This window comes from Strigops habroptila, chromosome 7 (assembly GCF_004027225.2).
Source record: "Strigops habroptila isolate Jane chromosome 7, bStrHab1.2.pri, whole genome shotgun sequence".
NCBI classification, from domain to species: Eukaryota; Metazoa; Chordata; class Aves; order Psittaciformes; family Psittacidae; genus Strigops; species Strigops habroptila.
This window is the reverse complement of record NC_044283.2, coordinates 34,186,537-34,204,168: the sequence shown is the minus strand read 5'-3', so window position 1 is coordinate 34,204,168 and position 17,632 is coordinate 34,186,537. Positions and strand designations below refer to the sequence as shown.

General features: G+C 43.9%; 1 protein-coding gene across 1 annotated transcript in view; it reads right to left on the bottom strand.

The window, feature by feature from the left end:
* The window catches only part of ENPP6 (ectonucleotide pyrophosphatase/phosphodiesterase 6), a 34,112-nt gene continuing 16,480 nt past the window's right edge, over positions 1–17,632 (bottom strand). Inside the window, exons 3-8 of the mRNA XM_030492813.1 lie at positions 16,181–16,292; positions 11,529–11,670; positions 10,337–10,516; positions 7,862–7,999; positions 3,915–4,038; positions 1–3,120 (exon numbers count right to left, since the gene is read on the bottom strand). Coding sequence (XP_030348673.1) covers positions 2,897–3,120; positions 3,915–4,038; positions 7,862–7,999; positions 10,337–10,516; positions 11,529–11,670; positions 16,181–16,292 — 920 coding nt within the window. The 3' untranslated portion in view covers positions 1–2,896. The remainder of the gene's footprint in view (positions 3,121–3,914; positions 4,039–7,861; positions 8,000–10,336; positions 10,517–11,528; positions 11,671–16,180; positions 16,293–17,632) is intronic.

Genomic DNA, 17,632 nt, shown 5'->3' with positions numbered 1-17,632 from the left:
TCACAGTGAGTAAATCTGGAGACTTTATTAAATCACTCTCTTCCATCAACATTGTTGTTAGTTTGTGGAGCTTAAAGCGGGATTGGAGCCCCTTGTCCTTGAGGCCCCCCATGTTGGTTTTTGAGGCCTTGTTGCCATTTGCACCATCCTGTGCTGGGAAGCGGGGTCTGCCGTGAGGGCTCTGGAAAGCCTGAATCAACTGAACCCTGGGACAATGCACCTGACTTCCGTGCAAGCAGCTGATTGCTGATGGTGGGCTTGGAGAAGTGGATCTGGAGAGAGCACCCTGGGCTCACCTCTATTCGAAGGAGAGCAAAATGACTCTAAGGGGAGTCATGTCCATTTGCTAGTGTGAATTACATGTCCCTGGGTGGATGTTCAACAGGTTAAATATTGAAATACATCTGGAAAAAAGGACTGCATATACAAGCTACAGTATCTCGTGTGATGTTTTTAATGTCCCTAATTTACATGCTGACAACTTTGCCATTTCTAAACAATGTTATCATTTATCTTTCTGATGATTAATCAGCACAAGCTTCAAACACTGTTTATCACACTTTGATGCAGCAATCAAACCAGAAAGGCAAGGCATTATGGGATGGGTTTTTTTTCCCCAAACCTTGCAGCATTTACAAAAAGATGCACATTTTCCCCAACACCATTCTTAGAATTATTCACTCATTCACAATCAGTCATTGTATAAAAACATCATTCAGAAATAGGTTTTAAAATACACCCGCCTCCTTTGCATAGCACACAGAAAAATAGGCGAGAGTCAAGACATGTGATTTTTGAATGAGAATGTGAACTGATTCAGAGGTACAACATTTCCCAGGAAGAAAGATGCACTTCTCAAAAAATAATCAGCTGTAGTTCTCCTGAACCTAATGAGCTTCTTTCTTGCAGGTCAACCGTCAAATCCCCCTTTTGCCGTACAGACAATGCTTGCATTAAGGTCGAACAAATCATATTGCAATTAGAAGATACACTCTGCAGTACTTGCATGTGGACACTGACCAAAATGGTCAGCCACAAAAATGAGTTATACAAAGTACTCGCAAGGGTCAATGTTGGTTTCATGTGTCATGTTCCATCCCTGGAACAACCCGATGGACCCTATTTGTTATTTCCAATTACTGCTGGTATAATTGAGAAGCTGACTATACCCCTATCATTTCAGGGTCTTTTCTTCTGTAAGAAGACCTTGTGTTCTGCTCACTGTAAGAGTTAAAATGGCAGGCTGTGGGGGGATTAGCAGGCACTGACTGCATCCTGTTGATTTCCAAACAAAGCTTGATAATTTAGTCATTTGGTTTCTTGTATATTGATAATTTTTTTTTTTTTTTTTTGCTTTAAAAATATGCTCTGGCAAATTCATTGAGCCTGGACCATTAAAGAGCAACAGGGAACTCTGAACAACAGGTGCTTGTTTTACAGCTACTGCAAATGCTTCAAAAGCACTAAATTGCCTTTTACACTCAACAATCTAATAACAAAGACTGATTTTCTCCCTTTTTCTTCCCCTAATTGATTTGATGGTTCACTTGAGCTTTAAAAACACATTACATAAATCTTTATGGCTATTACAAAGTCTTTTGTCAAGTTTAATTTGGTGTTTGGTTTTTTTTTTCTGCGGTGTAATCATTCACCCTTACACACAGTGCACCACACATACACACACATCGTGCTTGTCTCTGGATCCACAGGAATAGTAAGTTCTAGAGGTTTATTTTGCATGGGGAGGGACCTAAATCCTTCCAAAGGCAGTTTGTCATGGAAAGCTCCTGGTTCAGAGGTATATCGGAACAAGCGCTGAGCACTCCCAAAGGCACCTCCAACAACAGCTCTATTCTTTCCCGCTATTTAACTTTACTGTTACAACTTTGCTTGGTCTTGATAGCCTGTGGTGGAAATATTAGCTAGGATTAACTGAGAGCGTGGGAGATCCATCAGTACAGACCTCTCTCCCTGCTGCAGGATAGAGGGGCATGTGCTGCTCAGGAGGCAGCAATGGAGAGCAGGAGCCGGTAGAAAAGCAGTAAGTGTTGAAAAGCCTTCAGGAACACAATTGGGTACAAAACCCCAACACCTGAGCAGATGGAATTATCTTCACCAGAAGAAGCAGAGAGGCTGTTAAGTGCCAGGCTTCCTCATCCTTCTTTCTCCTGACCCCTGGGTGTCCAGATGCCTTTTCACCGTCCTGTTTTTGAAGTGGAGGATTTCTATCACTCTTCCCTTTCCTAGCCGTCCCTGCTGCCATGGTCCATGAGGAAAGCCTGGCCCTGGAGGTGCACAGGGCCAGGCCTCACTTTGTAGAAAATGAAGAAGGAGGGGCTGATAGAAGTAGGATGCTCTCACTGCTCTCCCACCGATTACCTCTCTCGGCGTTATGACCACTCAGCAAAGTGCTTGGCTCTCTGAAGAACGCGACAGCGTAGACAGGGCTTGGCACTGTAAGGAGAAGTTGGGGTTGTGCTCGTGAGGGAGCTGGAGATGAAGGAGTAAATCAGAAAGAACCCAGTTAGATGCACAGAGGTGTATCTCCACCCTGAGCTTCTCAGGACCGGGAGCCCAGTGAGCCTCTCAGTTGCTGGTTTCAGGTGCATTTGGTGCTCAAATATCTCATGTGCACCCACCAGAAATTTTGTGGATTCTGCTTTTGCGGCCAGTGCTGTAAATCTGGAGTAGCAACACTGACTTCCCTGGCTGTGTTTGGAGCAGCATAGAACCTGGCTTCATGTCATAACCGCTGTAAAGGCAGGATGGGTCAGATTCCCTGGTGGAGCACGACTGAGCAGTGGGAGGCAGCACTCTATTAATGAAGCTATTATTCAAACGAAGAAGAAAAGAGAGGGGTGGCGCTGCTGGTGACACTGCCCGGCGTTGCTGGGGGTCACAGTAAGGAGATCCGCACGGCCAGCAGGGACAGCAGAGCTGGCAGCAGGGCACAGCTGCTGCGCGGGGCCAGCGGTGCCAAGGGGGCCGTGTTTCGGAGCATGCACTCCACCCTGGACCAGGAGCCATTGTTGGGCAGCGGCTGTATCCCTGCCAGGCTGCACATGATGTTGTAAACATCCACGGATCTGATGGGAGGCGCTCGGAAGTTGGATCGGAAATCTGCACGGAAAACAGGGAAAAGAGAGGAGTTAGCATCATATGGCTTGGGGCTCAGCTCCTGAAACGTGGGGTGCTGTGGGGCAAGGGCTCTTCTGTGTGACATACCCAGCAGGCTGGGATGTGGCACACTATACAATTTAGAACATAGTCCAGCAAGAACATTTAGAAGATTTTTATTCATTATCTTTACTACAATTTTAGTCTAAAACCTAAAAACCTTAAAAAATTATGAAGTACAGGAGCTACTTTATCATGTGTGCTCAGTAGATTTAATAGCAGAATATTGCACATTCTGCTTTGCTTTTGCTCCTGCCTGCAGTTGCAGTCTGGTGCTCAGCAGTGTTTAAAGGGCCTGATGAGATGGAAACCAGGGGGGTTTGTGCCTGCCCATCGGACAGGCGGGTTAGGGATGCTGCAGCTTTCCCAAAGAAAAGGCTCTGTGTTCGTGAGTCTGAATCCACCAACAAAAGGAGGATGAATGTGTTTCACATAGAATTAAAAATGTAGGCCAAAATTTAAGAAAATAGGGCAAACGGATAGAGTTACTGTGCTGGGATGTCAGAGAGGGGCTGATCAAATCCCTTCACGTCTCTCTGCCCTGTTTCTCCAGCTATAAAACAGATACAGAACTAGGAGCCTTCCTGGTATCCAGCCATTGTGAGGAAATCCTGCCATCTATTTGTAATTTTTGGGCATCGCAGAGTGCCACATCAAGGTCCTGACACTGCAGGGATGCTGGGGCAGGGGCCATGGGTCTGAGAGGGAGCAGGACACCAGGGATGGCAGCACTATACCTGGCCCATACGCAAGGAAGAAGCCTCTCATGTCCATGAGCTCATTGTCATAGCCGTGCCAGCCGTTCTGCCAGGCCTCCTTCCTCCCCGTCCCGTTCTCCCAGAAGGGCAGCTTGTCCCTGCTCTGGATGACAACAGCAGAGCATGGTCAGTGCCCATCTACTGGGCTGTGTAGGGTGCTGTGCTGTGTCCCCATTTGCAGTACCACCCCACCAGTACCCCCGCTTGCTTTGCCACCTCAGCCAGTAGCCCACCTCCCAGCTGAGCAGGGAAGGAAACTTTCTGCCTTTCACTCCTCTGAAGTTCTGTCATGAGCACAAAGTATCACAGATGTGTGTGACACATGTAAGCATGGTGGTGTCCCTCTCCCGCTGCATGCTAGCATGGATCTGATGGTGTGTTGTTCTGCCCAACATGCCACAGGCAACATACATAGAAAAAAGAGCCATTTTTGCTCCATTTGACTAGTCAGCCTAAACAATACAAATATCACCCCCTACTATATACTCTCTAATTATTATTATTTCTTTTCCCTGCTTGTTTTAGTATTAAAGCAGTGAGGTTCCTTCCAGGGAACACAGGCTCAGTCCCCTTCTTCTTGGCATAGACCATTCTCAGTTTTCCCTCCCTGCTCAGTGCATCCATGCTTTAATAATTTGTCATCATAATTCTTGTTCTTCCTCGCCCATATTGCACTTAACTCATACTTTCAAATTCCCTCCTCCCTTTCTTCTGCTTTGTATTTACAGCTCTTACCAGACTACCTACAATAGTGCCATACCCCAGTCCCCTCAGGAGCAGCTGTGCATAGGGGCTGCTCAAAATGCTGCACCAACCCTCTCTGTGAGTTTCTCTTGTCTCATGCTCCCTAGGGATGGCAGCAGATGTGACACTCCAGATATCCCCAAAACTTAGACAAAAAACATCAGATGACAGTTCATTAGACCCCCAGCATTAATTTCTCCGATCACTACAGGGAAGGAGCTACAGTTCCCTAAGCAGCCAGGTCTGGGCTTCACGCTCCATCACGGAAGCACAGAAGATGCCCCAGCAGAGTCTCACATTCCCACGAGTGGGGCGAGTGGGGCAAGTGGTGCCACAGCCCCTGCAGATGGTGAAGCAGCTTGGCTGAGGATTCTTTTCCTTTTGCAAACATTTGTTTTGCCTGATTTTTGTTTTCCTCCTCTTCCCAAGTGCAGGAGCACTGAGAATGGCAGTGATTATGGCTATGAGGTGTAGCTCTTCCAACTGCTTTCCAGGGGAACCCCTGGACTATCCCTTGCATTTCTTTGTATGTACCAGTCAGCAGATGTACCGGATAATTAAACAATTTTAGCTGACAAATTAAATGTCCTTCCTTGTCCCCATCTCTTTCACTGACAACACTCAGAGCAAGCCAAGGAGAAAACAGACTCCTTCCCCTCTTCCTACCTTAGCTGCAGCTCTGCTTACTGTGGTTCCTGGGGACTAATTGTCACTGGGCTGCTCACCATTAGGCAACCTGTACAGCATTTGTTAGCATCAGCTCCACACAAGCCAAGTCACATCTAATTTGCAGTGTTTCTTTGACAGTATCATGACATTGCTGAAGCTACACCCCTCTGTGGTCCTGTCAGATGTTGTGGGCTCAGCTGCTTCCCCAGGGATGTCAAGCACAGGAGGTAGTGTGCCTTCCCATCGCCCACCAAGACACCAGGAGATACCTGTTCACAGCTAGATGTGCAGTCACAGCCACAGCCATTGCCATTATTTTTGCTGCTAGTTGGGTCAGAAAACAAGCTACTTTCTTTCACAGCTGCAGCTGAAGTGGGAGCTTGTGAAATGGAACCTTTAGCAGCAGTAGCTTGAGGGAAAGGGCTGCAAGCATCTCAGCAACTGCCCTTCTAGAGCATCAGGCTCTGCCTTACAGCAAACCACACAAAGCTCTGGGGCTTCTTTGGGGCCAGGGCATCAGCAGCACCCTGACGTGCCTGCTTTGGCAAGCTCCAGTGGGACAGAGGACTCAACTGAGATGATAGTGATTTTTCAGGCTCAGCCTAAGCCTGGTCTAGCGCTGCTCCTCAAGGATGAAGCAGGCGTTTCTGGGACTGTCAATGATGGACTGTTCCCTAAAACTTGGGATGTACACTGGGATGGGTACGGGGTGAGCATGCAGCCCTGAGGGCTAAAGCCATTGTTGCATGCAGGAGAGCAGCTGGAGGAAATTCTGCTCAAAGGATGGGGACCTCTCATTCATATGGAGGGACTGAGATAATGTTAGCAGACCAGCTTCTATACAGCTGGAAGTTCAAGAAATCCCTCCTCAACCTCCTTTAACCAAAATGCGAATGGCTTTGTTCCTATGCTGCTTGCTGGAAAAAAACCCCAACAAAACACCCAGCTTTCAGACGCATTCCCCCCCTCCTCAAAAATTCCCCTTTCTCAAACAGCTTGTAGCTATCCACTAGCCAACAGAGTAAAACACCCCATGAGCATGATAGGGAAGAGCTAAACATCCTCTCTGCAGTGGTTTGGGCAGAAAGGATAATAGAAGGCTCAATTATTGCTTTAAAAATATGACAGGAAACTTTCATTTTCACATCCCATTCACAGATAATGAAAATGTACCGAGGAGAAGGAAAATCTGACAGCATTAATGAGGGGACATTCTTGAAAATCAGAAACAATGGGAAGGAATGGGCAGAGAGACAGAAATAATTACCACAGCAGCAGTGTTTGCTGCACTGTTATTAAGGTTTGTCAGAGTTTCAATGATTTTTTTTAAAGTGCCTTTCTTTTTTTCCCCAGAATATGTAAAAATGTTCTCTGTTGAATTTTATACAAAAGGCTTGAGTTGTAATTTTTTAAAGTTGTTTTGGCAAAAATGTTCCAGATTCCTACATTAGCTGCCTGAGTCTTAACTCCAGCTTTTATATGTATATATTTTTTTTAAGCAGAAATGTTTTTTAACCACAAATGTACTCAAAAGCAATTGGAGTTTTTTAGAGGTGCATTTTTATTCAGCTGTAGGAATTATTATCCTAAAGTCAGGTTAGATAGCGAGAAATGTGGTGGTGTGGGCCATCTTGAGCAAAGCCTGGTGAGCAGTAATTCTGAGGGTCATGAGAGAAGACGCTCAACTGAGTTACAATGATCTGCAAGGCAGTGACTGCACTGGGACAGTGTGAAAACCCAGGACTCCTTGGTTCTGTCACCAGTTTACTGACTTAATGTATGGCCTTGGGCAAATCACTTCGTACTGCTCCTCAGTTTACCTACTTGGAAGATATCTAAGTTGCCTCACCTCTCAGCTGTGCTGAGATGCAGTTAATATCTGTAATGTGGAGATGCTCAGTAGTGATAAAAGTACAAAATAATAATGACAATAATTATAGTAACAACACAAGTTGGTATGAAAAATCTCTTCATGTGCAAGTCTAACTCATTGTGTGCTTAACTAGCTCCCAGATTGCAGTGTGTGCACTGGGCATCCCTGAGGAGTAAACCCCCAGCCTGACCCTTTTGAGACTGGAGGACTTAGGAGAACTGAGGCATTTTTAGGACAGGGCCTGGTGGGTGGGAAGCCAGGCAGAAGGAAAAGTTGCCACGAAGTGCTGCTGAATAGAGGGACAGCAAGGTCTTGAAATGGAAACACCCTTTCTCTGTCTAAGGTGAAGGTAGGTGGGCAGGGGTAAGAGAAGTAAAGCAGTAGAACTGGAACGGGAAACGCACAAACTCCTCCTGTTTTATGACAATGCAGAAAAAAGAACCATCTTGACTATTTAACTTTGTATGCAGTAAAGCCGCTGTGCCTTTAGGCTCTTTTAAGCACACAGCAATATTTGACATCAGTTTTGTAGTCAGCCCAAGTGAAGGATGTAACACTTAAAATTATACATTTTTTTGACTGTTTTCATATATTGCACCTTTTCACATTCATGTCTAAGTATTTTGCTTCTATATTTTACCTCTACTATGAACCATCCCTTCTCAGCCACAAGAGTCAGAGGAGACACAAATTTTCCTTTTTTGTAGAAAAACCTGTCTGGAATATCCTGTATGTTATAAACGTTCATGTGTTCCACACCTTTCAATTTCTGATATATCTGCAAAGAAAACAAATGTTAGGACACCACATGGCTGTAAAGAGTGTATATGCACCTACGGGTACATGGAAACACCCAAATGTGTAAAATGGCTAATCCTCTTCAATGGCTAATCATCAGCACATTCAAACTAGGACATTACTGGTCCAAATGTGACAACTGTACAAAACCTGCTTATGTGGTTTAGCAAGTTCTGAAAACCTGGATCATAGACACGCAGGAATGCATGAATTCAGGTATTATATACATTTATAAGACATGCACTCAACAAATGTATGCGAGTGTATCAACCTACAGAGATAGACCAGAAACCAAACCATTACAGGAGGACAGTAAGCTAAGTGATGGAAGATACTTAAAGGCACCATGTGGACTGAGTACACATGCAGAAAAGGGATGCTGTCTTTGGCCTCTGCCACTCATTCTCTCTTTGTGCTCTTGAGTGAACAATTCATGTCACCTCACTTGTGTTTCTTACACTTAACCAGTCAATCCCTATCAAAAGGACAGATAGTGCTTAGTTGCCTGCTTCATAAGAATGCTGTGAGGTTAATCAGCCAATGCCTGCAGCTTTGAAGCTGCACAATGCCCTAGAAGTGGTTTATTAATACTAATCATACTGTCATGAATATAACCACACAAATGTGGTTAAATCACAAATTATTAAGAAAAAATATTTTCAATGCCTGAAGAAGATGTTCATATTCCATAAAGAAGGCCATTATTGGAGTCCCCAGAGTGTACATTGCTTTTTCGCTTAAATATATATAATCTTCAGGAATAAATAGCTAAATTCTGCAAAGAATGAAAGGTTCTTCACTAGCCTGTAGCTAAGTCCACTTGTGTCTATATGTGTGCAAGGGATTTGCATTGATATGCAATTGCCATAAGGATGGCACCAGGGTGTGATGGTGTGACTCAGCCAGACCCTCCCACCATGACCTGGACTAGAGAGTGGTCCTGGTGTTTCACCAGTACTTCAGGTGCTTCAAAATGGAGTGACTCTTCAAGGTAATAACCCCTATGTTATGGTACTATCTAATTCCTAAACATGCCTCTTTAAAGTAAATTCAGAATAGAGGAATCTGGCTATTGGGAAGCAGAAAATCAACTTTATTTTGCTATAAAAAAGCCATACTCCAGTAAGAAGTCCTAAAAAAGAAATTAAGGAAGAAAATGAAACCATGGTGTGAGGCATTATACTTTATTCTCCCTAGGGAAATTGGGCTGTTTAATGAGAGAGAAGCATGTACTTAAAAGCTTTGTCAGATGAGACCCCATGTCTGTGTGAAGTTGCAACTTATACTTGCCCTTGCTTGAAGGTCTGGCCTACAAAAATGGGTATCTCTGAGCTCAGGCCGAGGAGAGCACATATAAATGCTGTGATCCCCTACAGCAACAGTGACTGAATTGCTTACACATGCCTCCAAGTCAACTTCCAATTCTGGCACTAATTTGAAATGGTCAGAATATTGCAGCTACACAATTCCTGGAGTGCCTGTTTGGCTGCAAAAAATAGCAAGTATTCTCTTCAAAAAAATATTGCATAAGCCACAATATACTGGATCTGGCTAAAATATAACACAGAAAACAAAATTATTCACCTGGAGCATGCACTGCCCATTTTGTACATCCACTCATCCATATTCTAAGGACAGCAATAATGACTTCTCAAGCACTGGTTTCTGGTTAAACTATAAAGTACTAGTCTATTAGTTACAGCTGCTGCATTTTCATTCTTTTCAAGTGGTTTCCAAATTTTTTTCTGTATTGTTTTAATTTGTCCCTCAAAATCCCGCAGTTCTGGCCTTGGGCTTTATGGTGATTCAATCCAACATGCTTATTCATCAAAATTCTTCAAAGGAGAATACTGTAAAGAATTATTTTTTGTAATTCTGGTCTAATGGAGTTCATTCCTCAAACCCTATGGTAGTTTACTGGAATATGAATGCCTGACGTGCTCCAGATCATTTGAAAATCCCAGACAGACTGTCAATGAATCGACTAATATATATTCAAGAAATCCTGAAAACGGATTTTGAACAAAAATCTTTTAGCTATTTATTTGAAGTACACATTGGTGGGGATTGAAAGCAGTTATCTGTGCCAAATAATAGTGAAAGTTTATGCTTTTTAATTTGACTCGTGTGACTTCCCTTCAGAAACCAGCATCACAAGAGTGTCACAGGATCCAAGTCTGACTCCCGATAAGAGCTTCAGGCTGATTTTTACACACATCTCTGAGAGAAGGATTTAGATGTGAGCAAATAAAAGACACGATTGTCATCAAAATGAAGGAAACACAAAATTAAATAAATACAAATAAGCTGCACTTACCTCCGCATGCTTTTCTGGAGCTGGCCAGAGGCTCACAACAGGGCCTCGATCCTTCATTTGTATGGTATCGCTCATATTGATATAGTTTTTCAGTTCAATCACTTTGTCCACCCAGGAGATGTCTGTCATCCCGTGATCAGAGAAGAGGAGGACATTGACGTCATGCTGGAGGCCCTTGCTCTGTGGAGTGAGTGCATGATAGCCATTAAGGACGGGTTAGAGCTTCACACTGTCTGTGCTCGCTGGAAAATTTTAATCCCCATTTGACCTCCACTGATTTAATGGAAGTTGGCCAGAAGGAGCATGGCCACAAATGCCCTGCAATGTGCTTTGATACCACCCATAATGGTGGACATTGACTCTTACTTGCTGCCTTGGGAGAGTCTGAGAGGTTAGTGCCTAAGAGAGATTTTCCAAAGTAAATCCATGCCCCTGCTAAATCACCAGATCCTACATCCCAGTGCCACAAACTAGTTCTAGTTGGTGCCAGGCAGGATTTTACCCAACTGTTCTTCATCTGTAGGCCAAAACAACTGGGGAAGAGCTCATTATGGCGCCACCTGTGGCTGGGGTGTTCCTCTCTTCCCCTCCCAAGCACAAGCACTTAGCATTAGAGCTTTTATAATTTAGTGAAATTGGAAATACATATTCCTCTCCTCACTGAAACACCTAAAGAACTCCAACCACTGCCAGAAATATTCACAGAATTGACATTTAACCAAAAGCTCAGTATCCTCCTTTTCTCACTGCAGTATCATTTAGATAATGTTCTTTAAAACAAAGTTTGAAGTACAGAGTTCTGAACAGTCCATAAAAACTGCTATAAAAGTTAATTGTCTGATTCCAGAAACCTTAGGAAGCAAGCGGTTTTGATTCGTTTACTTATTATAAAGCCCAGCCAGTAACAAAAGTTATAAACAGAGCAACATGTATATTGGTTTACAGCTTCCTGGGGCTATTGGTTTAATAATCCATTAGGAGGATTATAATACCATTGATGAAAATAAAATTAGGGGAATAGTGCCTTGACTTCCACATGACCTCGGTAGCCTCTGCTTCTCAGGAATTCAAAATTTACAGCCAACAAACCCAATTAACAGGCATTAACTAAGCTCTGGGCCATGCCAGAAAGAACAGGTTTAAAAGCCTTTTCCAAACTCAGCCAGGAGCTGGGTTTTTGGATGCCACTCACCTTGATGAGTGTGATCATGTTGCTCAAGGCTTTGTCCACCTCCTTCAAAGCGTTCTTACGCTGCTGGGATGAAGGACCATAGTGGTGGCCTTCCACGTCGATGCGTTCGTAGTACACCGCGGCCATCTCTGCACTGCCATTGCTTGAGGTGGGAGGAAGGAGAAGGAGTGAGAGGCTGACACGTGTGGAGAGCTCCTGGCTGCCGACCTTGTTGCCCTCACCACACACAGAGCTACAAAACCTCATTTTCTGCTTCCAGCCTGTGCTTTCCTACCTCCTGTTGCATGGCTGGGCTCATTATTTCTCACAGCAGGAGACCTCATAGCAGTCTTCCAGTATCTGAAGGGAGCCTACAAGGATGCTGGAGAGGGACTTTTCATCAGGACTGTAGTTATAGGACAAGGGGCAATGGGTTCAAACTTACACAGGGGAGATTCAGATTAGCTATAAGGAAGGAATTCTTTACTGTGAGGGTGGTGAGGCACTGGAACAGGTTGCCCAAGGAAATTGTGAATGCACCATCCCTGGAAGTGTTCAAGGCCAAGTTGGACAGAGCTTTGGGCAACATGGTCTAGTGGAAGGTGTCCCTGCCCATGGCAGGGGTGTTGGAACTAGATGATCTTAAGGTCCTTTCCAACCCAAACCATTCTATGATTCTATTCATGCCCAGAGTCTCCTGAGTTTGCTTGAGATCCCATCAGAGCTGCCAGGTACAGACTGACACGTACAACCACTGGCTGGCCTGGCAGCCCTCTACTACCACTTCGAATTAGGAAGGCAGCTTTTCCTTTGAGGACAAAGAAAGACCCAGAAGAAATACTGATTTCTGTGCTGAATGCCCTTATTAAAAGGATTGTGGGAATTACCAGTCAAATGTGCTTTAATTAAAGTTTGGCACTTCTAGCTCTCTCCTGTGTGAGGTCTTCCAAACCACTGAGGCCAACTCAGGACGAGTTTTTCCATGACCTTGCAAAATCCCAAGTGGTATGAACTGGGGTGAGATTTTACGTGGTGTTTTTATTCAGGAATATGACCAAAGGGAAACTCAGGTAATCTCAGAGTTGCACAAATTTAGCTGATCGCACGTTTCTGCACTGAATGCCTTCAGCCTAATTAGTGTGGATTGTGCATACATCAGGGCTTAATTACATTTTCATGACCACTTTATGGTTCACTGTAATCCTCCCTGAGAGCAGTTGTGTGGATAAAATCACAAATCTACACTCATGAAGCTCAAACCCAGTCTTCTTCTACTGTTGTTAAGATATGACAGGGTGTGCCATCCACAATGCATGCCCTCATCCAGATCAAGATCCCTACAAAAAGACTTTGTGTGATGTCCTGACAGGCCCAGCTTCTCTGATTAATGTGGTGTAATGAGAGAGACAGAAGAGAAAACATCAGAGGTGAGGGACTTAATGAATGAATTAGGGTCTGTCATTTGCATTTGTAAGTTTCTGAAGGCCTCAGAGGAGCAGCCCTGGAAGAAGTTGAAGGTCTCTGCTGTGGTGGGAATTTCTCCACTGCTGGCCCTGCAGAACAGTGTTCTATCTCACTCCTCATAATTTTAAAATCATTCAAATTAAGCGGTCCTTCCCTCCCCCCAGTTTCATTTTCACCATTACTGTCCATCTGTATTAGGCATAAATTGACTGTTAAGATTTAACCCTGTAATTTCTACGTTGCATACACACGCATTGAACCTACTGAAATAGTTTTCTTCTGCTGCAGTGCCTGTATTAATTAGTTACTTAGACTGCTTTGTGTGTTCTCACCTGTAACTAAATGATCATTTCAATCAAGATAGAAGCTAAGAAAGAGATTTACTGCATAAAACAAGTGGTCTTATTTAAGCTGCAGTGAGATTTCTCAGTGAGGACTCAGTGCTGTAGGGATGAAGGTTCAACTTTGCACATGACTTTACCAGGACAAGCTCTACTTATGGGTCAGGATTGTGTACAGCACGTCCAGAGCTTGTAAGATTGAGTTTGACTTTGTTTCCATTTTTTGCCAGTTTTCCTAAGAAAACTAGGTATCTCTGATCATGGCTTGCATGAGAGAAGTAATCTGTCCTCCTAACTGTGTGTTAGTCCTGTCTTCTCCCATTATCAGTACTTTTAACAGAAACGGCTAAGGAAAGCTTGCTAAAGAAAGCTGGACAGCATCAATGGCAATAACAAAAAGAGGGTTATATTTTATCAACACACTTTGCAAGTACCACACAAACTCCATAACACCTGTCCAGGAAGGTAGGCAGATTACAACAATGTTTAAATTATAGTTATGAAAAGATAAGGGAGGCTTTAGTTTTACTTGCTAAAATGGGTGCTTGACTTAGTTTCAAGTATTTTTTGTCTAAATAATGGTCTCAAAGCATCTGTTTGAAGAGACTGGAGAATGTTCCTGAAGAATGGTTTCCTTTGGTTGCAAGAGGAGCTCAGTGGCCCCCTGATGAGTTAGGTATTCCTGCTCTTGCATTGATAAAACTCCCTTTGACCCTCGTGAAGTTAAGATGGGCAAGGACATTCCTGTAACCAAACTCAGGTTAACCCCTAGGCCACCAAGGCACAATAGTCTCTCTACCCTGAAGTTCCTGTAAGGTTTGCATGGTGGGAGCATAAGTGCAGTTCATTAACTACTAATACCTGCTATTATGGCAGATGAGCACGGCACTGCTCCAAGCGACAGACTGCCCTTGCCACAGGCTGTTTTCCCACATAGAGCTAGTGCCAGCCTCAGCCTAATGGGCTTTTTCAATTAGCTGGGGTGTGGAAAGGAAACACGCTGCATTTGCCAGCCTTTGAACAGCTTCAAGAGTCAGAAGCTCTTGCAAAAGATGCAAATGACAATAAAAAACAGCTCAAGGTTCTTCTACCTAGAGATGCTAACTCCTGCTAAATGAATATGGCTACAGTAAAGGCATTTCAGAGGCTTTACTTGTTGTGGGCTGGCACAGCAGCACTGAAAATAGTTTGCTAAATTTTAAAGGACTAAATGAAGAGGATGAATGAGAGAAAGAAGAAGGAAAACCTACCTGATTTTTAATCAGTTCATTCTCTCCCCTCCTTTCTTATTGTATGTCCCTGAAGTATTTACACCCACAACTGATTATTAATTTTATCAAGGATCATCCCTTTTTCCTCTTCTCTGCCTTGCTGCAGACAGGGCATTTAGTTTAAAGAAAAGGAAGCCAGGCAGAAATTCAAGAGGGATGGTGTATAAATGGACACCAGAGACCTGACCTCCTGCAGGTCCAGGACAATCTATAGGACTTGGGCTGCTCAGCAGGCTGTAGCTGGGGTTTAAGGCAGACATCGTGGTGGCAGGGATTTGCTCTTCTCTTGAATCACCAGCTTTCACCTCTTGTGAGCTGCCCCACTGACACTGTTGTGTCCCTGCTCTTCTCTTCTTTTCCACCGAAGGCAGCAGCAAGCAGCCTTGTGACTCGGGGTGAATTAGCTATTGAAACTCTTCCAATGGGCTCCAGCTACCCAAAAGAGCAGCTTGGAGGGCTGGAGCTTTTAACAGTTTGTGCCTCACTTCTAGTCGTCTTCACAATTACAGAGCTGCAAACTGTTCCGAGCAGCCTTCATAGAAACCAGGCAGGAAACTTTGAACACATCTTGACATCTTGAAAACTTTTCAGATTCAAATCCTTACGGCTGTACACAAGTAGTAAAGTAGAAACGTATCCTGGGATTGGATAAATTATGGAACCAACAAGTTTTTAAAGAGGAAGCTTATTTATAGCTAAGGTAAGGCACTGGCTCCACATAATCTTCCCTGATTTTACAACCTATGTGTAATTGTCATTGTTAATGTTTAGATGAGAGATGGTGGAACTGGAAAGCTTCATGTGGAGCATATGTTTTTCCTAGGAGTTGTTTGAGAGATATATTCCCATCATTCCCATCAGTTGGGCTAGATAGAATCATAGAATCAACCAGGTTGGAGAAGATCATCAAGTCCAACCATTGCCCAGCACTGCCAAGACCACCACCAACCCATGTTACTGAGGGCCTCATCTACATGATGTGTGAACACTTCCAGCTGTAGGTCCCTTCCAACTGAACTGAACTGAACTGTTCTGTTCTATTCTGTTATTCCCTTCTACTCCTACCCTATCCTACCCTACCCTATCCTATTCTATCCTATCCTATTCTGTTCATATTTGCACAACATGAATGCCCATTCCAAAATCATTGCGACAGAAATGTTCTGAAATGTGGAAGGAGCTAAAGTGTTCAACTCGTAAACAAGTGACCAGAGCTGAAATTCGGAATTTCTGAATTCCTAGGATCTCTCTCTAAATCCAAGCATTTCAAAGTCTGCTCTTGCAGGTCAGTGAACAGATACTCACAGACTGATTTTGAACTGGTTAGAAACAGCAAATTAAAAATAGTAAGTCAGGATGTCCCCTCTGTGTTGTAATCAACACACAGAAACAGAAGCGCATCTTACCGTCCGATCTTAATGTAAGGGCCTATTTCTGTTATGGCGATGTTTCCATGATAGTGCTACAAAGCAGCCTCAGCTCCCATCTTCCTACTGGTTTTCTAATCCTGAACACCTCCCTAGAGCAAGGCTGATAGAAACCCAAACACTCATCCTTGAGAGGGGAAACCCCACCCCGCAGAAGTCTAGTGACATACCGCAAAGACTCAAGAGCATCGCTGATGGCATCCGCAAAGTTTTTGTCTGTGGGGACGCTGAAGTACTCGCGGCAATAGCTCGGTCTGACTCCGAGGATTTCAACCTCGCAACCTACAAGTGAAAAACGTGGTGAACTCTGCTGCTCCACCTTGATCACAGACCCCACACCATGGGGCCCAAGTTCAGGTCTGTAAATTCCCTGTGACATCACTTACCTTACACCTTCCCTGCAGGAAACCTTGTGGCTGGAAAGGGAAAATGGGGCGAGAGGTTGGTTTGACGAGTGCTTGCAGCAAACCGTATATTTGATCCTTTTGTTTCCCTCTCTGAAAGGAAGGTCTCTGTGTGACCTTCCCATACGAAAACTCTTGCTTCCCTCGGGGCAGACAGTTCCCACCTAAATCGCTAGCTTGTTTTTGTTTTAACTACTGTGGCCACGTAGCCTCATTTCCAGGCTTCCAACATAATAGGTTTAGATATTGTTCCCTGAAAGTTCAGCAAATACTTTCCAGTTAGACACACTGTATCTTATGTTGTAATATCCTCTATAAACTGTATTTTATTATGTGATACTGGCACTCCACTATTAAATCTGTTTCCCAGGAGGTCTTATTAAAACAGTATAAACCAATTCAGTCTCTTGGTAACTTGCAGCCTTCCTTGCAAAATACAGTCTGTTTTGTGGCCCAGAAATTTATGGCAACAAATCCTACAGGAGAACATGGGCTTGAACACACAGAAACATGTTTTTGTGGGATTTTTTTGCCCTTTTGCTCTCCAGTTACTATGCTGCTGAATAACATTAATATTTAAAAGTAATATGCTTTCAGAAATACCAGATTCATGCAAATTGTCTTTTGAGACCCCCAGAGTCCTCCCATCACAGTTAGGCATTTTCTGGTTTATTCCTGGGGCACAAGCTAAAAAAAAAGGAAAGAGATCTTTTGCAAACTGGGCTCTGTGTACAGCAATACAGTCAGATCAAAAAGGAAACTCTAAGCCATAGCCTGAATCTGCCTACATTTGGGTCCCTTTGCTTCTCCTTTGGGATGAAAGGAATAGGCATTAAGGATGGTCATAAGTAGACTCGTTGTTTGGGGGTGAAGGGTGCACAGGAGGTGTAAGTACAGAAGGGCACTAGAGCAAGCAAAGCTACTTTCAGAGCTGATTTACAGTAGTTTGTTTACTCGGACACTTACTTGCACCTCAGCCTGCATGAGCTCACATTACCGAGGTGCAGTACTGGGACACAAAGAAAGCACACCACTTGCAGGCTAAGCTGCCTAAGAGACTTCCTTCTGATTGTGGCTTCTCAGGAGCACCACAGAAGGTATCTAAATATTTAAGCTTAGGAAATTTCCAAAAATCTTCACTTATTTGCAGAAAGCCAGGTAAGTCAGATAGAGGTACCCTTTCCAAAAGATAAAGAACACTAGCACACATGACAGATT